The sequence below is a fragment of the Aquarana catesbeiana genome, linkage group LG03 (genome assembly GCF_042186555.1).
Source record: "Aquarana catesbeiana isolate 2022-GZ linkage group LG03, ASM4218655v1, whole genome shotgun sequence".
NCBI lineage: Eukaryota > Metazoa > Chordata > Amphibia > Anura > Ranidae > Aquarana > Aquarana catesbeiana.
The window spans coordinates 547,921,728-547,947,425 of NC_133326.1; the positions used below are offsets into that span (position 1 = coordinate 547,921,728).

At 43.3% G+C, this 25,698-nt stretch overlaps 1 protein-coding gene across 2 annotated transcripts in view; it reads right to left on the reverse strand.

The window, feature by feature from the left end:
• Nucleotides 1–25,698, reverse strand: part of IL17RA (interleukin 17 receptor A) — a 65,807-nt gene that overhangs the window by 6,237 nt on the left and 33,872 nt on the right. For both annotated transcript variants that reach the window (XM_073621578.1, XM_073621576.1), the window contains exons 4-10: nucleotides 17,507–17,631; nucleotides 15,352–15,469; nucleotides 15,222–15,269; nucleotides 13,441–13,592; nucleotides 11,272–11,352; nucleotides 6,053–6,140; nucleotides 4,223–4,312 (exon numbers count right to left, since the gene is read on the reverse strand). In XM_073621578.1, coding sequence (XP_073477679.1) covers nucleotides 4,223–4,312; nucleotides 6,053–6,140; nucleotides 11,272–11,352; nucleotides 13,441–13,592; nucleotides 15,222–15,269; nucleotides 15,352–15,469; nucleotides 17,507–17,631 — 702 coding nt within the window. The remainder of the gene's footprint in view (nucleotides 1–4,222; nucleotides 4,313–6,052; nucleotides 6,141–11,271; nucleotides 11,353–13,440; nucleotides 13,593–15,221; nucleotides 15,270–15,351; nucleotides 15,470–17,506; nucleotides 17,632–25,698) is intronic.

Here is a 25,698-nt window from a genome sequence, read left to right on the forward strand (position 1 = left end):
AGCACTGGCAGTCTCCTCTCCCTAGCACTGGCAGTCTCCTCTCCCTAGCACTGGCAGTCTCCTCTCCCTAGCACTGGCAGTCTCCTCTCCCTAGCATTTTATGGGGTGGATTTACTAAAGGCATTTGCACTCATTTTCCCCAGAGCTTAGTGAATGTGGTTCAAGGGAAAGAAGGGGGTAGCCCCTGGAAGTCGCACATCTAAGGTGTCTTAGAGAGATGAATGGCGTGGCGACCTCATCCTGAACTCCGACAAGGCCATGCCCCAAAGACATTTCACTCTACCCCTGGAGCTCAGCTATGGGGATAGGGAACTCATGCGTATAGGGAGTATTTAAGCATCATCGGTAGTCACTCATTAGGTGCAGAGAGGCAGCAGGTGTGTGCGATTCATTGTGATTGGTATTCGCATGAAGGAATGGATCCATCGGTGCAGCTTAACCTAAAATGCTACTCTCTATGCAACGCATGGTATTATAAGTGCAAGAATAAAATGTGTGAGCGCTAATACTCCCAAATAGGACTAATAAGCTAAAAAAAAAAAAAAAAAAACTTTATTAATGTGTAATAATTTTTTTGGTTTTTACTGTCTACGATTTCATATAGAAAAGAAAAGGTGGAAATTAATTCCCTAGGAGTTCCAAAAAAACACTCAAAGTTGTACAGAAATTATCATACATTAATACTGTACGTAAAAGTATGTTAAGTATATACCGATAAATGTATAAATGTACATACATTCAAATAGGTACTTAAATAGCAGAAGCAAGTCAGTATATCAATGTATTGATGATTATGGCACTGTTAATGAGACACTCATTCATAGTACTGGGTATTGTTTCACTCGTACTTTAAGCCTTTGGGAATTCTTGTATCCACCCTAAAGATCCAATATACCTCCCTTTTGCAAAAAAGGGAACAGCGATCTCCGCCACGAATAGGGCAATTTACTTTTTCAAATTATTTGGACTTGACTTAAGCTTCGCACACAGGATCGGATTTTCGGCAAGGAATTGTGTGATGACAGACTGTTGGCCTAAAATCCGACCGTTAGTATGCTCCATCAGACAATTGTGGTCTAACTTTCTGCCAACAAATGTTGGATGGCAGGCTAGTAAATTTTCGGCGGACAACGGTCTCTTGTCAGATTTTCCTATTGTCTATACACAAGTCTGTCACACATAGGTTGAATGTACAAACACGCATGCTCAGAATCAATGCTCACCAAACACGACATTAGCAGAAGGTGCTCAAAAGGGTGGCACTCAAGAGCTGAAATTCCTTGTAGTATGTCACTACACTCGTGTTTGTTGGCCGACAATTGTGTACTGTTTGTATGCAAGACAAGTTCCTGGCACACGCCCTTCGGACAAAAGTCTGACGCTTTGTTGGCCAACAATCTGATCGTGTGCAAGCAAAAATGCTGCTTTTTATTTTTCTTGTACCTGACTGGGTAATCTTTACAAAGTGAAGCTTCACCACATTCTCTAAGCTCTGGGGAAAATGATAGTCACTACACTTGCAATGTGGACATTCTATTTGCCTTTAGTAAATCCTCATCTCCTTAGTATTTTGTGTCTCACCTCTTTAGTATTGGGAGTCTCATCACTTCAGTATTGTGAGTCAGAGCTTTTTGGTATTGGGAATTTCTCTTTAGTATTGAGAGCCTCATCTCACAGTATTGTGCATCTTATCTCTGTGGTATTGGGAGTCTAATTTCTTTGGTATCGGGAGTCTCATCACTTTAATATTGTACAGTGCCTTGAAAAAGTATTCATACCCCTTGAAATTTTTCACATTGTCATGCTACAACCCAAAAACGTAAATGTATTTTATTGGGATTTTATGTGATAGACCATCACAAAGTGGCACATAATTGTAAAGTGGAAGGAAAATGATAAATGGTTTTCAAATTATTAATAATAATTTCAAATAAATATCTGAAAAGTGTGGCGTGCATTTGTATTCAGCCCCCTTTACTCCGATACCCCTTACTAGTGTAACAAATTGCCCTCAGAAGTCACCCAATTAGTAAATAGACACCACCTGTGTATAATTTAATCTCAGTATAAATACAGCTGTTCTGTGAAGCCCTCAGAGGTTTGTTAGAGAACCTTATGGAACAAACAGCATCATGAAGGCTAAGGAACACACCAGACAGGTCGGGTATAAAGCTGTGGAGAAGTTTAAAGCAGGGTTAGGTTATAAAAAAAATATCCCAAGCCTTGAACATCTCACGGAGCACTGTTCAATCCATCATTCGAAAATGGAAAAAGTATGGCACAACTGCAAACCTACCAAGACATGGCCGTCCACCTAAATGGACAGTCCGGGCAAGGAGAGTATTAATCATAGAAACAGCCAAGAGGTAACTCTGGAGGAGCTGCAGAGATCCACAGCTCAGGTGGGAGAATCTGTCTATAGGACAACTATTAGTTATGCACTCCACAATTCTGGCCTTTATGGAAGAGTGGCAAGAAGAAAGCCATTGTTGAAAGAAAGACATAAGAAGTCCAGTTTGCGAGAAGCCGTGTGGTGGGCACAGCAAACATGTGGAAGAAGGTGCTCTGGTCAGATAAGACCAAAATTGAACTTTTTGGCCTAAAAGCAAAACGCCATGTGTGGCGGAAAAGTAACACTGCACATCACCCTGAACAGCAAGACTTAAAAATTTCTGTTCACAGACGCACTCCATCAAATCTGACAGAGCTTGAGCTATTTTGCAATGAAGAATGGGCCCAAATTTCACTCTCTAGATGTGCAAAGCTGGTAGAGACATACCCAAAAAGACTTGTAGCTGTAATTGGAGAAAAAGGTGGTTCTACAAAAGTATTGACTCAGGAGGGCTAAATACAAATGCACACCACACTTTTCACATATTTATTTGTAAAAAATGTTGAAAAACAATCATTTTCCTTCCACTTTACAATTATGTGCCACTTTGTGTTGGTCTATAACATAAAATCCCAATAAAATACATTTATATTTTTGGTTGTACCATGACAGAACGTGGAAAATTTTCAAGGGGTATGAATACTTTTTCAAGACACTGTACATAGTTTTTAAATATGAAAATTTTCATTGTAAGAATGTTAGTTTGATTTTCTAATTGTTAGTGGGGTCAATCAACGTTTGTTTTTTACCACAGTGATGCAAAAATTCAAAGAAAATTTTTCTGGAACAAACATATTTTCATACAGTGGTTTTCATTCGATAATTACCGTATTTATCAGCGTATAACACGCACTTTTTTTACCCTGAAAATAGAGGGTAAGCCGTGCCTGCGTGTTATATCAGTTTCTTTTACCAACGGGGGGCGGGGATCGGGCGGTCCGCCCCGGGTGCCACCCATTGGGAGGGTGTCAGGCTGGCTGCCCCGCCTCTCCTGGCCATGGGACAGCGCTGCCAGTATACTTAAAAGTTCAGAAAATATTACTGCTAGCCCTTAGTCATATACCGCTCCTCCTGTGTAACTCTCAATGTAAATCTAAGCCTCTAAATCTCTCAATTAACCCCGCTCGTTGTGGCCACTCTCCTCCTCCCGCTCCGCCTCCTCCTCGAATGTAGCTTTTGATTGGAGGAGAGCGGTCATGTGACCAGCAATGAAAGAGTAGAGCAGTCACATGACCGGGTCCAGCATTAATGGAGGTATTTAGAAGCTTTGATTTACAATGAGAGTGACACAGAAGGAGTGGTGTATGAGAAGGGGCTGACAGTGACGTTTTCTCAAATTTTGCGTATGCAGGCAGCGCTGTCCCAGGAGACTGGGGGTTCTCCTAGGAGTGGGGGGTGCTTTATAATGAAAGGGGGCAGTGTAAAGTTTTTTTTCGGAAATCCCTTTTAAAGTTAAGGTGCGTATTTTACGCAGATAAATACAGTACATTCATTCTAAAATTGAATGTTAAAAGCAAATGAATTTTCAAAACAACATTTGTCCACTCATCAACTGTAAAACGAATTTACATACGAATGTTTAAATTAATACTCTCATCCAAAAATTTCTACTAGTGTATGGCCAGCATTACCAACAGAAATGTAGTACAAGGGCCTGACCAAACTACAAATAGAACGAACTGGTTAGGGTGGTCCTCACTTTATATAGTTTTAGTAAACTTACAGATTATTGTACTGACATTACATCACACAGTTATATATACGGCCAAATTTATAACTGCACCAGCATCCAAGATACAATCATACAGACACCTGACTATTAGTCCTTACCTTTAGCGTGTAACCACAAGAAAATACCGGCAAACAATAGAATGGTCAGCAGGACGGCAACAGACCACAAGTACCAACGTTCTACCGGTTCTGCAGGTTCATCAGAAAGAATATAAATTACTTGGAGCATCAAAATGGGATACTAGAATTTATGTATAATAATCAGGCAGGGAAGGCTGTTATAGGGATGGTTGATTTGTTCTTTGGATAACAGACCATGCCTTAGCACTCTGTGAGTAGAAAGGAATGGTTCCATCTTAAGTCAAAGTGGTTGTCAAGGATCCCAGAGCCAGGGAGACAGTCTGCTCTTAGAACATGTAGCAGGCTGAGCAAACCGCGTGTGCTAATGCAGAGCTGTGGTATGCTTTGTTTGCATTAGTTCTAAAAGCTAAAAGATAGAAACATTGCTGATGCCATTAAAATTAAAGACGTGGGTACTCATGGATTGGCCTCGAGGGAGCAGCCAATGTCACTTGGGGGTTGCCAGACAACACTGCAATAGGTCAGCAGTCTGAATTTAGAAAGCTGCACCACTACTGACAAATAAGGCACCCCTGGTGCTAGGATAAGAAGAAAAGAGAGAAAAGCGCCTCTGAGTGCAGGTATTTATTTCTGACAACAACAGGTTATCCACACTTACAGCTTAGTAAGGAGAAAACCGGCTACAAACAGGGTACGGCTCCAGTAACGGTCCTAGCATCCATGGCGTGGATACGGCAGTGATGAGCAGAAGAGATGGCCTCGATCCCCCACAGGAGGAAGCAGACAGACCGCTGCGCTGGATGGGAGTCCCGTAATCCAAGACGAGGGCGTGTGACGTCACCAGAGTGAAGAGAACCACTGTGGTTCTCTTCACTCCGGTGACGTCACACGCCCTCGTGTGACACGCCCTCGTCTTGGAATACGGGACTCCCTTCCAGCGCAGCGGTCTGTCTGCTTCCTCCTGTGGGGGATCAAGGCCATCTCTTCTGCTCATCACTGCCGTATCTACGCCATGGACGCTGGGACGGTTACTGGAGCTGTACCCAGCTTGTAGCCGGTTTTCTCCTTACTAAGCTGTAAGTGTGGATAACCTGTTGTCAGAAATAAATACCTGCACTCAGAGGCGCTTTTCTCTCTTTTCTTCTATGTTTACTAGAGAGCTGACTTCGCTCACTTGGAAAGCTTGCCCTCAGCGCTGGTCACAAATTAGAGACATTTTAGCTGTTCTTAGAGACATTTCAGCTTTTTTTAACCCTGTTTTTACCCCTTTTGTACAAGTTTACTGCCATTCACTGGCTGTTGCCATGGACTAGTGATTATACTATTCTGCAGTTACAGCTATGCTGTTGTCATGGACTATTGATTATATTACCCTGCAGTTGCTTTGTTCTTATTTGTTTTTAGCTTATTGATTGATTTTACACCTATCTATTTAATAGTGCATTTTCTAATCTTGTCCTGAGCGCTCGCACATATTTGTATATATGGTGCTAGGATAAGGTATGCTGCCTTGAGGGGGAAGACTATAATTTTTAATATAATTTTACTTTCTTGATTACAATACCTAAAATAACAAACTGAACATAAAAACCATCTTAAGAGCCCATTAAAACAGTTTCCAGCTAACATAAGGTGACATACTGAAGATATGTGCCACCCTTTCCTCCCAACACACACACACACGATGTAGAAATTTCTAAATTTCTGCATATGTTGCTTGCAGTTATACAGTAGTGTCCCTGTCCATTGTGTCTATGTATATAATTATTATTATTTTTATTTTTTTTTTACAGAAAAAAATTGTATGTAAATACATTTTTCTTTAAACAGGCATAAAAGATAAGTCACCTGGAGGGGGTGGCATTTCCGTAGCACACGGAGGCACGTAGTACACTCGAACACAGTCATTATCGCAGGATGGCATGTAAGGCCACACCTATAACCAAAATAGATGTGGAAATGAGATCTGCACCGTTTTAAAAAGGACCAGTCATTTGAGAAATACAGGAGGAACAGTTATGTCAGTAATAAAGAGGACCTGTAGTTATAGGAATAACATTCATCTATGTCAGGGGTCAGCAACCATTTTCCACTTAAGGACCGGATTCAATGTATGTGAATGCATGAACCTGCTAATAAATGAAGATAACATTACACAGCTCCGGCACCTCTGGCCCCCTTTACATCACACAGCCCCCCCCCCCTCAGCTGTGTAAGCACAGAGGGATAGGGCGCTTTAAATTTAGTTTTTAATTTTTACACTGTCCCTTTGAAAAAAAAAATTCCGATCATTTTTATTGCTCTCAGAAGGAATATAAACATCCCTTGTGACAGTAATAGGCAGTGACAGGTACTCTTTATGGAGGGACCTGGGGTCTATAAGACCCCAAATTGCTCCTTTGCACTTAAAAGTATTTAAGATGCCAAGTTTGGTTGTTTTGATTACTGTAATTTTTATTAAAATTTGGCGCCTTTAAGTCTTCTGAAAACCGGAAGTGATGTCATGATGTTAGCGATTCCGGCTTAGTTCCGGTCTCTGGCCAGCGGGCGGAGGGGAGGGGGGGGGGGGGGTCGGACGACACGCCGGCTCTAAAAAAACGGTACATGCAGCTGCATGCATCACCCCGGTACAACCCCTTCAAGCCAAGGCTGTGTATTTGCGTAGGTCAGCATGAAGGGGTTAAAATGTCCACAGGCCGGCTGCACATGAACTCATCATGTGCACTGACGGGCCGGACATTTAGCGGTGGTGGATCGCGGGTTGCCGACCCCTGATCTATGTGATGATTCTGAATTTATACACTAATCTATCTATCCATCTATAGGGAAGCACACTCTATAGGAAAAACATGCCCCGGGACTGTAATGACATAAGGGGCGGAGTCACCAGGTGACATCACCCGGTGGCCACGCCCCATGCCTATATAATTGGTTACGGACCTCGCTCACAGCATTACAGCGAGAGGGAGCGTCGTGTCAACATCTCAGGAAGAGAAGAGGAAAGAAGACGTCTCAGAAGACCGGGCTCCTCCTCTAGCAAAAGAGCAGAAGATAGCGGAGGAGCCTGGCAGAAGGAAGAAGGCACCGGAGAAGAACCAGAGGGTGCGGAGAGAGGGAGAAGAGGCCTGAGAGACCCCCGAAGTCGGAAGAAGACCCCCGGAGCTGCCTAATAAATCCCTTTAAAAACCTGTCTACTGTGTTTTTTTTATTTGACACTTTTTTCCTAGGTGAATGGGTAGGGGTACGATGTACCCCATACTCATTCACATAGGGTGGGGGGCCGGGATCTGGGGGCCCCCTTATTAAAAAGGGGCTCCCGGATTCCGATAAGCCCCCCGCCCGCAGACCCCGACAACCAACAGCCAGGGTTGTCAGGAAGAGGCCCTTGTTCTCATCAACATGGAGACGAGGGCGCCCCCCTTGCCCCAAAGCACCAAACCCCCCCCATGTTGAGGGCATGCGGCCTGGTACGGTTCAGGAGGGGGGGGCGCGCTCGCTCGTCCCCACCCCTTTTCCTGACCGACCGGGCTGCGTGCTCGGATAAGAGTCTGGTATGGATTTTGGGGGGACCCCCTCGCCGATTTTTTGGCGTAGGGGGTTCCCCTTAAAATCCATACCAGACCGAAGGGCCTGGTATGCTCTTGGAGGGGAACCCATGCCGTTTTTTTATTTAAAATTTGGCGTGGAGTTCCCCCTCAAGATTCATACCAAACAGTGCCGGGCATTGGCGGGGATCCAAGTCGAATCCCCGTTCCATACGAGTCGGTACCCTGTCGGGTTGCTATGGAACTGGCAAACCGCAGTTAAACGCAACCGCAGCTAATCGCACTGTACAAATGCAGCTGATCGCAGTGCCTGAATCTTGAGTCTTGAGTCTGAATCAGAGTCTTGAATTTCACAGAAAAAAAACATGCTTTTAACTGTGGCAGAATAGCCGTCCGTGTGAAAGGCGCCTAAAAGTTCAAAATCTCTTTCTAATAAAAACATTAAAAGTAGGCCAATCACATCCACATTGTAAGTAAAAGAAAATAAAACCACTTAAACATAAGGTGTCCCAATTAGAGATCCCCTTTACAGCAGGTGCCCCCCATCAGTGTCCCCCTATACATGAGGTGTCCCCATCAGCACCCCCCTTCACATTAGAGTGTCCCCTTCAGCGCTCCCCTTTACATCAGTGTCCCCATCAGTGCCCCCCTTTACATCAGTGTCCCCATCATCATCCCTCTTTACATCAGAGTGTCCCCATCAGCGTCCCCCTTCACATCAGAGTATCCCCATCAGCGCCCCCCTTCACATCAGAGTATCCCCATCAGCGTCCTCTTACATCGGGTGTCACCCCTCTCATCCCTCTCCCACGTGTACTCGCAGCTCTCCAGAATGAAGGCAGCTTCTCGTTCCTCTCTCCAGTCATGTGATAAGTGACAAGTGATAAGGGGAGTTAGGAAGGAAAGTCTGCCGATTGTCTATCTCCCTCTGCAAGCTGAAGGGAGTAGAAAGCCTAATCCTCACTCCAGCAAGTGTCGGCAGCTGCTCCTTGGTGACAGGAGTAAAATCACGATCATTCCGGTCACTGAGGAGGGGCTCCAGGACTGCGCCCTCCCTCACAGCACCAGGGGTAGGTGCCCACTTGGCCCCGCCTGTGTACCGGCCCTGGTCTAGCGGAATTCCTACTGGGAGTAAAGACAGCTGCAGGTGGAAGTTCTAGCCAACCAGCGGTGGTAAACACTGTGTCTCTGATCCAAGCTGGAGAGCCATGCTCTCCGGTGCATGTTTTGGAGCATGCCCAGTCGCTCGCTTCTCCTCCTTGATTTGAAGGTGCAACTGGGCATGCTCCAAAACATGCCCTGACGTCATTTCTGGTTGCCTGGATGCCATGCTGGTCCTGACAGCACGGCTCTCCAGCTTGGATCAGAGACACAGTGTTTTCCACCACTGGTCAGCCGGAACTTCCACCTGCAGCTGTCTTTACTCCCAGGAGGCATCCCGCTTGAGGTTATGGATTCATTGATATGCCTGTTTTTCACTTCCATCTTACAAGTGTTTTTAACCCCATTAACCACTTGCTGCCCGCCCGGAGGAGCGGTATGGCTCTCATTCTGGGACAACGTCACCCCAAAACGACCGCTCTCTTGCGCGCCCGTGGGGGCGCGCAGTGTGTCAATCACGCCGTGTTCCTAGGACATGGCGCGACCCCGATCTCTGTAAAGAGCCGATGACATGGCTCTTTAACCATGTGATCGCCTGTGTCCAATCACAGTCGGTCAAATGTAATTGCAGAAGTGCCGGTAATCAGCTCTTCACGCCTCACAATGACAGAGTGCGTGGCGAGGAGAGCCGATCAGCGGCATCTGCTCACAGCGGACACCAGGACAGGTAATCAGGGCACTGATTACAGTAAAGCAACAGCAGTGCCCATCAGTTCCACCAATCCATGCCCATCAGTGACACCAATCAGTACCTGCTCATCAGTGCTGCCCATCAGTGCCCAGTGCCACCTATCAGTGCCCACCAGTGCCCATAAGTGCGGCATATTAGTGCCTCCTTATCAGTGCCACCTAATCAGTGCCCATAAGTTCCACCTATCAGTGCAGCCTCATCAGCGCACTTCAGTAAAAGAGAAAAATTACAGAAACTAAGAAAAACTTTTTTTTAGTAAAAAATAAAAAACCCAGCAGTGATTAAATACCACCAAAAGAAAGCTCTATTTGTGTGAAGAAAACGATTAAAAATTAATTTGGGTACATGATTGCTCAATTGTCATTCAGAGTGCAACAGCGCTGAAAGCTGAAAAATGGCCTGGGCAGGAAGGGGGTGAAAGTGCTCTGTACTGAAGTAGTTAAAGTGTTTTATTACTGCACTTAGAATCACCTTCTTCTCTGCTTAGGCTAGGCAGAAAAGCCTGACTTAAACCGGCTATGAACGGTTCGAATCTCGGCCAGTTCAGCAGGGACCAGCCGAGATTCGAACCATGTATGGGCAGGCCAGTTGTACCCATGTTAATTGATCAATCGATCAACTTGGGTACAACCAGCCTGTTGAATTTTTCATGCAATTATTGTCAGCAGCTATAACTCCAGGAGAACACAATAGCTCAGTGGGTGGGGTACCCCCCATCGCACCATCTATGGTCAGCTTTAGGCGCTTCATCAGAAGAGCGGTGCAGAAAGAACAGGACCTGCAACTTATGCTGCTGAAGTAGTTCACAGCACATGAGAAGGGGGGCGCACTTTGGACTTTTCACCTTGAGTACTAAAGGATCTTGTCCCATTCGTTAACAATAAATGCTACATTTAATAGGAATGTTTGTGTTATTAGTATATTAAATTAAACATGTTAATTAATCAAGTATTTAATGTTTAAACCTTAAAGCTCAAAACCAGATTAAACTTTTTTTTTTTAGCAACTGTGGGGAGAGAAGAATGTGGCAGACTTTGGGTCCCAAAAGGTACTCGTTTTAGGTAGGCACTGGAAGGTTGACATCCCTCAATGGCAGATCATAATGCAATTTGGCTGCCTCACCTACATCTTATGGATGATCATAAGGTGAATTAACTATCATCCTGGATTCATTTACAAGATGCGGCAAAAAAAAAGGAAACATTCTCCTTGGAATTATGATGGCTGGCAGGGGAAAAGAGTGAGGTTATTGGATTTAGCTTTCGATGTGCAATAAGGGCCAAGCCACCCACAGCTGATATTTCGATGTTTGGTGGATGCTGGAGAGTTCAACTCCATGACAGTCTTTCTAACTCTTGGGGAATCTGCTGAGTTTCGGCTCTGCACATGTGCCTTGCCCATTATGAGGGGGGTTTCCACCATCCCTGCTGGATTGTTTATTTTATGTTATGGAGAATGTAATAGGAGAAGCTGGAACACACAAGGTTGTCAGAAACGTGAAATCTCCAGGTGTACAGGAACAAAGCCAGAAGTGATGTCAAGGAGGTCTCACTGTTGGATCTGCAGACATAAGAAGTCATTAGCTGACTCAGCCTACAAGATTTTTGGGCCTACATCACTTTTGGGCTGAATCCTAACAGTACACATATACAACAAGGTAGGTACATTACCGAAATGTTATACACGCATTCCTTATCTATGTAACCTCCAATATGAGGGAAAGTAATTTGTACGCGTTGAATAGGTGGGCCCTATAGGAAGAGAAAGGAGAATTATGTTTAGTGTATTTCATAGACATTTAAAATGCTAAACATAAAATTACCATCTGTTTTTTTTTCATTATCATCTGCATAAAAATATCACAATATGCCACATGCTCTGATATGTCAATAGTAAATATACTTTATTAGGTATACCTGATCAATTGGCTGGTAACACAAATTGCTAATCATCACATGGCAGCAATTCAATGTATTTAGGCATCTAGACATGGTGAAGACGACTTGCTGAAGCTCAAACAGAGCATCAGAATGGGGAAGAAAGGGGATTTAAGTGACTTTGAATGTGGCATGGTTGTTGTTACCAGACGGGCTGGTCTGAGTATTTCAAAAACTGCAGATCTACTGAGATTTTCATGCACAATCATCTCTAGGGGTTTACAGAGAATGGTCCGAAAAAGAGAAACTATCCAGTGAGCAGCATTTGTGTGGACAAAAATGCCTTGTTGATGTCAGAGGAGAATGGGCAGACTGGTTAGAGAGGATAGAAAAGCAACAGTAACACAAATAACTACTCGTTACAACCAAGGTATGTAGAATACCATCTCTGAATGCACAACACATTGAACCTTGAAGCAGATGGGCTACAGCAGCAGAGGATCACACTGGGTGCCACTCCTGTCAGCTAACAACAGGAAACTGAGGCTACAATTGGCACAGGCTCACCAAAATTGGACAATAGAAAATTAGAAAAACGTTGCTTGGTCTGATGAGTCTCCATTTCAGCTGTGACATTCAGATGGTAGGGTCAGAATTTGGTGTAAACAACTTGAAAGCATGGATCCATCCTGCATTGTATCAACGGTTCAAGCTGGTGGTGTAATGGTGTGGGGGATATACTTTGGGCCCCTTAGTACCAATTGAGCATCGTTTAAACACCACGGGCTACCTGAGTTTTGTTGCTGACCATGTCCATCCCTTTATGACTACAGTGTACCACCCATCTTCTGATGGCTACTTCCAGCAGGATAATGCACCATGTCACAAAGCTCAAATCATCTCACCACTGGTTTCTTGAACATGACAATGAGGTCACTATACTCCAATGGCCTCCACAATAGATCACCTTTGGGATGTGGTGGAACAGGAGATTCACATCATGGATGTACAACCGACAAATCTGCATCAACTGCGTGATGTTATCATGTCAATATGGACCAAAATCTCTGAGAAATGTGTCCAACACCTTGTTGAATCTATGCCACGAAGAATGAAGTCAGTTCTGAGAGCAAAAGGGGGTCCAACCCGATACTAGCAAGGTGTATCTAATACAGTGTCTGGTGAGTGTATTTGACATCTTACAACACACAGACAGCTTTCTGTCCACTTCTTTCACAGAGGAACCTACCCAGTGTAGCCTTTAAAGGGAGCCTCAGGACAGGCTCTAGTGTGGAATACACAGATTGGAATCCAGCAAGTTCAGCAGAGACAGGCTAAATTTGGAACCATGTATGGCCAGGCTGGTTGTACACAACTCGATCTACCTATTGACTTGTGTACAACCATCATGTCAGCTTTTTCCTGATCAGTCAGTGCTGCTGGCTATAGCCAGCAGCACTGAACAGTGTATTATGATGGCAGGAAAGTCTCCCTGCTGTCAGAATACAATTTTTAACAATTTCATGCTCCCAACTTTGTGGGAACAGTTTGGGGATGGCCCCTTCCTATTCCTATTCTAGAATTCCTATTCTAGTTTGGGGTGGAGGAACTTGACTGGCTTGCACCTCAACCCGATAGAACACCTTTGGGATGAATTAGAGTGGAGACTGAGAGTCAGGCCTTCTCGTCCAACATCAGTGTCTGACCTTACAAACGCGCTTCTGGAAGAATGGTCAAACATTTCCATAGACACTCTCCTAAACCTTGTGGACAGCTTTCCCAGAAGAGTCGAAGCTGTTAAGGGTGGCCCAACTCAATATTGAACCCTACGGATTAAGACTGGGATGCCATTAAAGTTCATGTGCATGTAAAGGCAGGTGTCCCAATACTTTTGGTCATATAGTGTATACATTAACCAACACCTGTTCACTTCCAGTAACTTGTTTTTACTTTATTGATTACCTCTTGGAGAATGACATTCCCATATCCCATCTCTAATGAATCTCTGACTTTTACATGTACTCCATATTTCTTGGCGTTCCATCGTGAGCTGAATTCGACAGTTAGGTTTTCCTCTTGATGGTTTATAGTAATATTTGGAAACCAACAAAACCCTGAAAAAAAAAAAAAAAAAATATTGCACCTTATTAAAATCTGACACCAAGGAGTCTCCACTGGACCAACATAGACCTACTGATAAAGGGATAGCGATTTATAACCTATTGACCTGCCAGTAAATCCATAGTTTTTCCACTTCCTATAAAGGGCCAAGCTGTCCAAAAGTGACAATTGTGGGCTTGGGAGAAACCATAAAACAATGCCGGGAGAATTTAAAAGCTTTCTTTCAGATAGTTTAACCACTTCAGCCTCGGAAGGATTTTCCCCCCTTGATGACCAGGCCATTTTTTGCGATGCGGCACTGCGTCGCTTTAACTGACAATTGCGCAGTTGTGTGACGCTGTACCCAAACAAAATTGACGTCCTTTTTTTCCCCACAAATAGGAGCTTTCTTTTGGTGGTATTTGATCACCCCTGCGCTATAAAGAAAAAAAAAAGAGTGACAATGTTGAAAAAAAACAATATTTTTTACTTTTTACTATAATAAATATCCCAAATTTTTTTGTTTTTTTTGTTTTATTAGCTTAGGCCAATATGTATTCTTCTACATATTTTTAAAAAAATAAATAAATAAATGAATCGCGATAGGCGTATATTTATTGGTTTGCGCAAAAGTTATAGTGTCTATATTTTTTTTTTTACTAGTAATGGCGGCGATCTGCGATTTTTAGCAGGGCTGCGACATTTCGGCGGACAGATCGGACACTTTTGACACTTTTTTGTGACCACTGACATTTATACAGCATTCAGAGCAAAAGACAGCCACCGATTACTGTATAAATGTCACTGGCAAGGAAGGGGCTAACACTAGGGGGCAATCAAGGGGTTAAGTGTGTCCTAGGAAGGTGTTTCTAACTGTGGGGGGGGGGGTGTAGTGACTGGGAGCAGAGAGAATTTGCCGTTTCTAATAACTAGAAACAGCAGATCTCTCTCCTCTCCCTGACAGAACGGGGATCTGTCTGTTTTACATTGACAGATCCCCAGTTCTGTCTTCCTCAGAAGTGATCGCGGATGCCCGGTGGACCTCGCTGGGCACGTGCATCAGCTCCTATGCCACGCGGCAGGCGCCTGCTAAGGCTATTTAAAGGGCCGCCGTACAGCTACGCCGATTTGCCCAGGAGAGCCAACCTGCCGTTGTAGAACTAATACGACTGGTCGGCTAGTGGTTAAACCAGTTTTTCCAAAAGACAAAAAATGGTTGCTGTAACCGCTTAAAACGTCTTAGCTGGAGATGGGCTTTCATTTGCTTGTCTTTTAACCAAAGTCTATTGCAAAACTTGTCCCTCCAAGACTCCCCTGTCCACAGGATGACAACTCTGCTGTGCAATTTGACTGCAGAACAAACAGTGTTGTCACCCTGTTACCGGAAATGGAAAAATAACAGGAACAAAGATAATAAAAATAGGTTCCAGGGAGACGCAAAGGAAAACGGCTGTCCTAATACCACAGACAGCCTGCATCATGTCATTTATATTGTCCTCATAGTAGGTCCACTTTAACTGTTAATGGTAACCAATGTTCTGGAGCCCTCCATCCATGGCAGCCAACAGCTGAAAGGTCATCTCTATCTATCTATATGGACAGGAATTAGAGAGTTTTAGGAGTCCACTCTACTACTTCCATACCTAGATCACAGCATGTGTCTGTCTGCATCATGTCACCTTTATCACACCCTGTGAAGAGAGGAGAACCAGGTCACAAAGGAAGAGACAACGGTTGGGGGGATTAAGTTAGGACTCAGAGTTCAAGACTTACATGGCACAGTGAATTCCTGCTCCTTGGCATTATGTCTTTCTTGTCTGGGTAGGTGCTGCACGGTCACAATGTAAGTATTGCCTGGAATTACTTCAAAGTTGTTGTAGAAAAACTGCCACTGGAATGATGGAATAAATGGCAAATTACTATACAACAATGACACAAAATACAGTACATTCAACTGCTGATCAGGGGCACGTGCCACCAAACCCCAGTAAGATATAAGGAGGGCCATAGTTCTTCTATCGTGAGATTCCTGTGTTGTTATCTGCTCCTACGAATTCAACCATTGAGAGGTCAGGTAGGGAACCTTAAACTGCCCACATATTCAGTGGCCAAAAAAAAAAAAAAAAGTAATTCCTCCATCCACAGAAGCGAGGTATTGAGAGGAACCCTTCCCACTCTGCCATATTCTGACTGCGGTGCGCCTCCGCTGTCAGGAAACTCTGATCTGCGTTGAAGCAATGGCGGCAGCTGCTTTATCGGCAAAGGTTTTCCAACATATTTGTTTTTCTGTTGAGCAGGAACGCCCATAAATGGATCGAAATTTGACTGGTCTTTGCTGGATTTTCGATTCATCTATGGGCAGCTTTACTCCTTCCTGCTGCATATTAGACATGACAGTTGTGCTGACCTGGAAAATGAAGTGCAACATCTAACCACAGTAGCCCTCGAGAGGTATAAGATATCACTAGTTAAATTAAATTACCCACCATCTGCCCACCACGCAAGACACCAAACTCTCCTACAACCCCAGAGCCTTAAGCCCCGTACACATGGGCCGAATGTCTGACGACATCGGTGGGTTCAATAAAAAAACGGCCGACATTCACTTCTTGTGTATGGCAGCTGGTCCAACAAAAAACCATCAGTTTGCTGGAAAACCCTGTCAGAACACACCAGCACAGTGGGGGAGATTACTGTACTAACAGAATACTGTTAGTACAGCAGCTTCGACCGGAGTCATCAGGTTTTTTTTCGTTCAACCAAGTGTGTACCAGGCTTTACAGATCGCATAACTAGAACTACACACTAATCAGCCATAACATTATCACCACTGACCAGTAAAGTGAATAACACTGATGATCTCATTACAGCGGCATATGAAAGTGGGTGGGATATATTAGGCAGCAAGTGAACATGAAGTTGATGTGTTGAAAGCAGAAAAAAAAAAGAAGAGCAAGCGCAAGGATTTGAGCGACTTTGACAAGGGCCAAATTGTAGTGATTAGACAACTGGGTCAGAACATCTCCAAAACTGCAGTTCTTGTGGGATTGTTCCGGGTCTGCAGTGGTCAGTACCTACCAAAAGTGGTCAAAAGAAGGAAAACTGGCGCACCGGCAACAGGGTTTTTAGTAGCTAAGGCTCACTGATGAATGCGAGGAGTGAGGGCTGTTCTATCCAGCAGAAGAGCTACTGTAGCTGAAATAGTTAAAGCTGGTGTCAGAACACACAGTGCTTTGCAGTTTGCGGTGTATGGGGCTGTGTAGCCAGATCAGTCAGGATGCCCATGCTCACCCATCCACAGCTAAAAGCGCCTACAATGGGTACCTGAGCATCATAAATGGACCACGGAGCCATGGAAGAAGGTGGCCTAGTCTGCTGAGTTCAAGAATGGTTTCAGGAACACAATAAGTTCAAGGTGTTGACTTGGCCTCCAAATTCTCCAGATCTCAATCCAATCTAGCATCTGTGGTATGTGCTGGAAAAACAAGTCTGATCCATGGAGGCCCCACCTCACAACGTTTGACAGCTTGGTGCCAGATACCACAGCATACCTTAAGAGGTCTAGTAGAGTCCATGCCTTGATTGGTTTATAGTGGGTGGTCATAATATGGCTGATCAGTGTATATTTCGCATTGGACTTAGCTTTTAGTAGAAAAGTACATTCATAGGTAAAAGGACATTGGAAATTAAACAGTTCTGTATTCTTTATAGTGGCATCACCCTTTGCCCATATAGGGACATCACAATTAGAAATACTTGGCAGGTACATTTTAACTATGTGTTCATCTGTTTTGGTTAATTCCTCTTTAATTTGCAGATTTTTTAATTTTTTTTAATTTTTTTAGAGAGTGCCCATCTATTTTTTTCTTTCTTATCCCAAAATTCCTCAGTTTTGGATGAGGTGGCCCACAAACATTCTTTCACTTACCGGCTGCCCATCTGGATTGTGCTGTGAGTCGAATGCGTTATTGAACTGGAATTGGACGCAGCGAGTCATTTGGGTGGAGCGTTCTACTACGGTGATCTCCACCCCTTGTAGTGCCACGATGCTGGCTGTGACAGATGAAAGAATCAGAAAGAGGCAGAAATCACACAACGGAATTCTTCAAAATATAATAAATATCAAAACTGCGTATACACCTAAAGCCTAACCCTGGCCATTAAAAAAAAAAAAAAAAATTATATATATATATATATATATATATATATATATATATATATATACATTAGACACATATACATAAAATTAAGGGAATGGTTGTCATTGGAAGCTCTATCCCCTCCCCCACTCTACTATAAATGTGTGCCGTAATATTTTTAGAGTTTGACTGCTGTCTTTAGCCCCAAATCCCTGAGTCCAACATATGGCTGGCTGAGAACATTGTTGCAACCCACCTACATCCTCGTTCTAAATGCTCTCAAAAAATTACAATATGCACACTTGCCGCAAGAGAATGTACCCAAGGAAAGGGCAAACACACTGGTCTCCTTTTAAATCCAGTTGAAAATGATTAGATACTACTAGATCTTTCACTGATGTATTTCTAGGACATGTGGATTTTGGGGTGTGTGGGTGTGGGTGTGTGTGTGTGTGTGTGTGTGTGATTGGGGGTCGACTAGCTCGCCCAAAACCTCATCATGTCCTAAAACATGCCAATGTTTCTTGAGAGCACCCTGTATGATCTCTGATTGGTTAATAAATCTAGTAATAAGTCAAGATTTTTTTCGTTTGTTTTTCTTTTCTCCCTGCGACCAAAATGGGCTATTTTTAGCCTTGCGATTTGCACTTTTTCACTATAGCTCCCTCTTTGAAGCCGATTATGCAATTTCGAGGCCTCCTCTTCAAATACCTTTTGAGTCAGAACAATTCCTTCAGACTGTCAAGTATTGGCCCAAGAGGATTCCCCTAATAAAGTGCCGTGGGTGTGCACTGTGAGTGAAATAATTTTGTCGTAATATCATTGACTTCCTCCCTGTAGATGTATAAATTGAAAATGTGTAAAATGTTCTTATCAAAATGTAATATATACAGCATCTCACAAAAAGTGAGTACACCCTTCACATTTTTGTAAATATTTTATTATATCTTTTTCATGTGTCAACACTGAAGAAATGACACTTTGCTACAATGTAAAGTAGTGAGTGTACAGCTTGTATAACAGCGTAAATTTGCTCTCACCTCAAAATAGCTCAACACACAGCCATTAATGTCTAAACCGCTGGCAACAAAAGTTGTACACCCCTAAGTGAAAATGTTCAAATTGGGCCCAAAGTGTCAATATATTTTGTGTGGCCACCATTATTTTCCAGCACTGCCTTAACCCCCTTGGGCATGGAGTTCACCAGAGCTTCACAGGTTGCCACTGGAGTCCTCTTCCACTCCTCCATGATGACATCACAGAGCTGGTGGATGTTAGAGACCTTGCGCTCCTCCACCTTCTGTTTGAGGATGCCCCACAGATACTCAATATTTAGGTCTGGAGACATGCTTGGCCAGTCCATCACCTTTACACTCAGCTTCTTTAGCAAGGCAGTGGTCATCTTGGAGGCGTATTTGGGGTCATTATAATGTTGGAATACTGCCCTGCAGCCCAGTCTCCGAAGGGCAGGGATCATGCACGGCTTCAGTATGTCACAGTACATGTTGGCATTCATGGTTCCCTCAATGAACTGTAGCTCCCCAGTGCCGGCAGCACTCACGCTGCCCCAGACCATGACACTCCCACCACCATGCTTGACTGTAGGCAAGACACACTTGTCTTTGTACTCCTCACCTGGTTGTTGACACACACACACTTGACACCATCTGAACTAAATAAGTTTATCTTAGTCTCATCAGACTACAGGACATGGTTCCAGTAATCCATGTCCTTTGTCTGATTGTCTTCAGCAAACTGGTTGCGGGCTTTCTTGTGAATCATCTTTAGAAGAGGCTTCCTTCTGAGACAGCCATGCAGACCAATTTGATGTAGTGTGCCGCGTATGGTCTGAGCACTGACAGGCTGACCCCCAACTCCTTCAACCTCTGCAGCAATGCTGGCAGCACTCATACGTCTATTTCCCAAAAACAACCTCTGGATATGACGCTGAGCACTTGCACTCAACATACTTGGTCGACCATAACGAGGCCTGTTCTGTGTGGAACCCTCTCCTGTTAAACCGCTGTATGGTCTTGGCCACTGTGCTGCAGCTCAGTTTCAGGACCTTGGCAAACTTCTTATAGCCTAGGCCATCTTTATGTAGAGCAACAATTCTTTTTTTCAGCTCCTCGGAGAGTTCTTTGCCATGAGGTGCCATGTTGAACTTCCAGTGACCAGAGTGAGAGAGTGAGAGCGATAACACCAAATTTAAAACACCTGCTCTCCATTCACACCTGAGACCTTGTAACACTAAATGAGTCACGTGACACCGGGGAGGGCAAATAGCCAATTGGGCCCAATTTGATAGAATAAAATATTTATTTACAAAAATGTGAGGGGTGTACTGTGAGAATTGAAATGAAATTGTGAGATACTGTGTGTATATAATATATATATATATATATATATATATATATATATAAAAAAGGAAGAAATAAATTTAAGAAAGTCCAGGATGAAAGCCTCTCTTTGTGGAGTGTTCGAATACAGTGACTCCACATTTATCTTGTGTAATGTCATTGCTATCCAAAATAGTACAAGTAATGTGTCTTTTAGATACAAAAGGAAGACCCATTACACAAGGTTAAAAAAAAAAAAAATCAATGGTAATACTAGCATTCTGCGCGAGGTATGCAATGCCAGAGACAGCCAAATTATTATGCAATGTAGGCAATGCATAAAAAGTGGGTGTCATCAAATCCTTAATTTTTCATAAAATCTCTAAGATCTCTTGAAAAAAAACTCTTTGTGAATGTTTGCTCAGTTTTTTATTTCACGAATGCCAGCAGGAACCTTCCTATACCAGGTATGTATGGTGTTACACGCAGCCCTCCGTAATTCCTCCAACCCAATGAGCATCTTCAGCGCTTTATAATCCTGCATCTTAAAATTCCAGCAATCCTAGATGAGACCTTTAAGTGGAGTGGCTCTTTTTGCTTAGGTCCCTCAATAGCATATTGAAAATGTAATTTCCGAGGAAATAGATTCAGATCTTTTATAAAATTCTGGTACAATCATTTTTCCAACTGACATATCAGCATGGATGTCGCACCACTTTCTTAAACGAAATCTCTCTAAAACTGAGCTGATAATATTCCCTCCTGCCTGTGCCCCTCCCCATGACATCCTCATCAAGGTCAATGCAAACATCAATCCCTCCCCTCACGCCAGAGTACTAGGTGTAATCCTAGACTTGTCCTTTCAGCCCCAAACCGAATCGTTATCAAAAGCTTGTAGACTTCACCTCCGTAACATCTCTAAAATCCGCCAATTTGTAAACTAATGAAACCACTAAGCTACTCATTCACTCCCTTGTTATCTCTTCTTTTGACTATTGCAACTCCCTTCTCATTAGGCCTATCTCTCCATAGGCTAGCCCCTCTTCAGGCTATCATGAATGCTGCTGCCAGGCTCATCTACCTTACCAACCAGTCAGTGTCATCCCTACACTGGCTTCTGATCACCCAGCGAATTAAATTCAATACTAACAACAACAACAACATACAAAGCCATTCACAACTCTGCCCCGAGCTACTTCACCCATCTCGTCTCCACATATCACCCAAACCATCTTCTCTGCTCCTCTCAAGACTTCCTGCTCTCAAGCTCCTTTGCTTGCTCCTCCCATGCTAGTCTCCAGGACTAGTCCAGACCCTCCCTCGTCCTCTTGAACTCTATACCTCAATCTGTCCGGCTATCTCCTACTCGGGCTGCCTTTAGGCGATCCCTTAAAACTCATCCCTTCAGGGAAGCCCATCACGCCTCCAACTAATCTTTTATCACTTCCATTAACTCATCCCCCATAGTTACGACCTTCTGTACCACCTTCCATACCCTATTAGATCATAAGCTCTTACAACGAGAGGAAAAAGTATTTGATCCCCTGCTGATTTTGTATGTTTGCCCACTGACAAAGAAACAATCATTCTATCATTTTATTGGTAGGTTTATTTTCACAGTGAGAGACAATAAACAACAACAAAAATTCCGGAAAAACGCATTTCAAAAAAGTTATAAATTGATCTGCATTTTAATGAGTGAAATAAGTATTTGACCCCCTCGCAAAACATGACTTAGTATTTGGTGGCAAAAATCTTGTTGGCAATCACAAAAGGTCAGACATTTCTTGTAGTCGGCCACCAGGTTTGCCCACATCTCAGGAGGGATTTTCTCCCACTCCTCTTTGCAAATCCTCTCCAGGTCATTAAGGTTTCAAGGCTGACATTTGGTAACTCGAACCTTCAGCTCCCTCCACATATTTTCTATGGGATTAAGGTCTAGAGACTGGCTAGGCCACTCCAGGATCTTAATGTGCTTCTTCTTGAGAAACTCCTTTGTTGCCTTGGTCGTGTGTTTTGAGTCATTGTCATGCTTGAATACCCATCCACAACCCATTTTCAATGCTCTGGCTGAGGGAAGGTGTTCTCACCCAAGATTTGACGGTACATGGCCCCGTCCATCGTCCCTTTGATGCAGTGAAGTTGTCCTGTCCCCTTAGCAGAAAAACACCTCCAAAACATAATGTTTCCACCTCCTTGTTTGACGGTAGGGATGGTGCTCTTGGGGTCATAGGCAGCATTCTTCCTCCTCCAAACACAGCGAGTTGAGTTGATGCCAAAGAGCTCGATTTTGGTCTCATCTATCCACAATACTTTCACCCAGTTCTCCACTGATTCATTCAGATGTTGATTAGCAAACTTCAGGACGCGCCTGTACATGTGCTTTCTTGAGCAGGGGGACCCTGCGGGCACTGAAGGATTTCAGTCTTTCATGACGTAGTGTGTTACCAATTATTTTCCTGGCGTTTGTGGTCCCAGCTGCCTTGAGATCATTGACAAGATTCTCCTGTGTAGCTATATGCTGATTCCTCACCATTCTCATGATCATTGAAACTCCACGAGGCGAGAACTTGCATGGAGCCCCAGACCGAGGGAGATTGAGTTATTTTGTGTTTTTTCCATTTGCGAATAGTCGTACTAATTGTTGTCACCCTCTCACCAAGCTGCTTGGCGATGGTCTTGTAGCCCATTCCAACCTTGTGTAGGTCTACAATCTTGTCCCTGACATCCTTGGACAGCTCTTTGGTCTTGGCCATGGTGGAGATATTGGAATCTGATTGTTTCTGTGATCATGTGTCTTTTTTACAGATAATAAAAGGCTGAGAGCAGGAGCACTCCCTTTAAAAGTGTGCTCCTAATCTCAGCTCATTACCTGTATAGAAAACACCTGGGAACCAGAAATCTTGCCGATTGATAGGGTATCAAATATTTATTTCACTCATTAAAATGCAAATCAATTTATAACTTTTTTGAAATGCGTTTTTCCTGGATATTTTTGTATTTCTGTCTCCCACTGTTATAAAAATAAACCTACCATTAAAATGATAGACTGATAATTTCTTTGTCAGTGGGAAAAGGTACAAAATCAGCAGGGGATCAAATACTTTTTTCCCCTCACTATATGAGCAGGGCCCTCTTATCCCTCTTGTATTTTATTGTATTGTAATTTTACTGTCTCCCTTTTAGATGGTAAAGTGCTGCGTAGACTGTTGGCGCTATATAAATCCTGTAAAATAATAATAATGCACATGAAAATAACAAAGCCACTGGTCACCCTCGCAGGGGGATCACAACAAGAGAACATATATCATAAGAACACAGATAATGTCACATGCGCCTGAACAATTCGTAATAATAGATGTCAACTGGGTGACCTCACGGTGGGAGCCGTAGGTCCACATAAGTTGCCCAAGTCTGAAGACCCAGATGATCACCTGACTCTAGCTGTCACCAGTTCTTTTTTTTTTGCTGCCTTTAGGATGATAGCTCTGAAATGGACCTCATCTAAACCCTGTTACTTGCAGACTGAACGACCAAACATAACACATGCAAATTATTGGAGAAAACACTACTTTCTATGTAATATTATGTGCATATTTGATTTCATATGGTCCCACTTGACAGAATGTGCCCCACCATTGGCTGAAAACCGATTCCTTGATCTTTTCCGCGCCACTGTAACGCTCTGTACTACCTAAAAGTTGTACTGTTACTCGTACATGTCAGAAAAAAAAATAAATGTTCGACACAGGACCCTCTCCTGTTCCTTCCTACACCTCTAAATGGGAAAGAAATTTGGAAATCACATTAGAAGATGTGGACTGGCACCACATATGGAAGGCCACAAAATCTGCCTCCCAAAACATTGTGGCATTGGAAACCAATTACAGAGTCCTGACCCGTTGGTACTTGGTCCCAGCCAGGATAGCCAAATATGTTCCTCACTACCCCTCCACCTGCTTTAGAGGTTGTTCCGCACAAGGGAACTTCCACCATACTTGGTGGTCATGCCTAATCGCACAAACCTTTTGGTCCAACCTGTTTAACATACTCTCCACTCTCTTCGATACAACTCTACAACCTGACCCAAGTATAGCACTTTTAAATATCAAACCGCCAAACCTATCCCAATGCCAATTCAAACTTCTCTTGCAGGTCACAATGGCAGCCAAACAAAATCATCACCAAATCCTGGAAAACGTCCTTACGGTCAAAAACAAGGTCACACAAGCGATGATCCACGCAAAAATAGAGGCAGTCATATCCGACAAGGTTGCCAAATACGAAGCCCTTTGGTCTCCTTGGGTGACACACTTTCTCCCACCCAATTTTTATTTTATTTTTTCAATAGAATTTTATTGAAATTTTTTCAATGATACAGCTGTAAAGTCATGTAAATGTATAGCATTAAGCAGTACAGATAATGTTGCATTACGTAAACTTGTGTTGTCATGAGTACACACAAAACAGGGTGCGTGATCTCCGATTTGAACTATAGTAAACAGTAGTTAATGAAAGTATTGCAACAGAAATGGGATAAAAAAAATATTGGAAAAAAAAATGGGGAGGGGAAGGAGGGTAGGAGAGGGAAAAGAGCACATCAGGGTATCGTTTGTTGAGTTGAGTGACCATCTATACAGTCATAGTTTCACAGGTGTCTAATTATACCTTTTTGTATACCAACGTTCCCAAGGAAGCCATAGGTCAAGGAGCCTAGAGTGTGAGGGTTTTCCTTGTGAAAGAAGAGATTCATACGTGTAGTGTGTTTTCACTTGTGTGGCTACTTCTGTTATTTTGGGGATAGTATTTGTCTTCCAGCGGCTAGTTATTAGAAGTTTTGTTGCCAGGAGTATGGGTGTGGTTACTAGTCTAAGATTAGGTGGGATTGATTCTGTGGTTAGGTTTAGGATAGCTAGTTGTGGAGTTAGGGTGATAGGAAGATGTAGTACTTGGTGCAACATGTTCTCTACCTTTTTCCAGAGCTTGAGCAAAGGTGGGCATGACCATAGAATATGTATAGTGTACCTGTTTGGTTGCATTCCCTCCAACATGTAGGTGAGGAGTGTGCCTGGAATTTAGCCATCCTCTGTGGTGTCAAGTACCATCTCATCAGGGTTTTTTTGTGTTAGTTCCCAAAGAGAAGTGCAGTTAGTCGTTTTATATATTGATTTTATAGTCATTTGCCATTGCTGATCAGAGAAATGTGCTTGTAAATCGTCTTCCCAATCAGTGATGGCTTGGGATTTGTGGAATGCATTCTTTTCTTGTAGGGTTGAGTAAATTAGGGAGATTGCTCTGGAATCCAGATTGGTAGAGAAAAAGTAATTCCAAATTTTTGTAGGTAGTGTTCCTGCTAGAAGGGGATGTGCTGATAGACATTGTTGTATTCTAAGATATGTGAAATAGTCTTTGGCGGGTGCATTGTAATCTTTTTGAATTTGTGTGAAGGATTTGTTTGTCACCATGGTACGAAGTTCGTAGGTGTGATTCACCTGTTCTGTTATCCAGATGGGCAAGTTTAGGTCAGGTGACAATAATTGGATAGTGTTAAGAGGTATTTGGACAGTTTTGGTCAAGAGCTGTGACCATTTGGTGTAGTGCAGTGTTTTCCATACTGGAGGCTCGAATAGTCGGGGAATAGT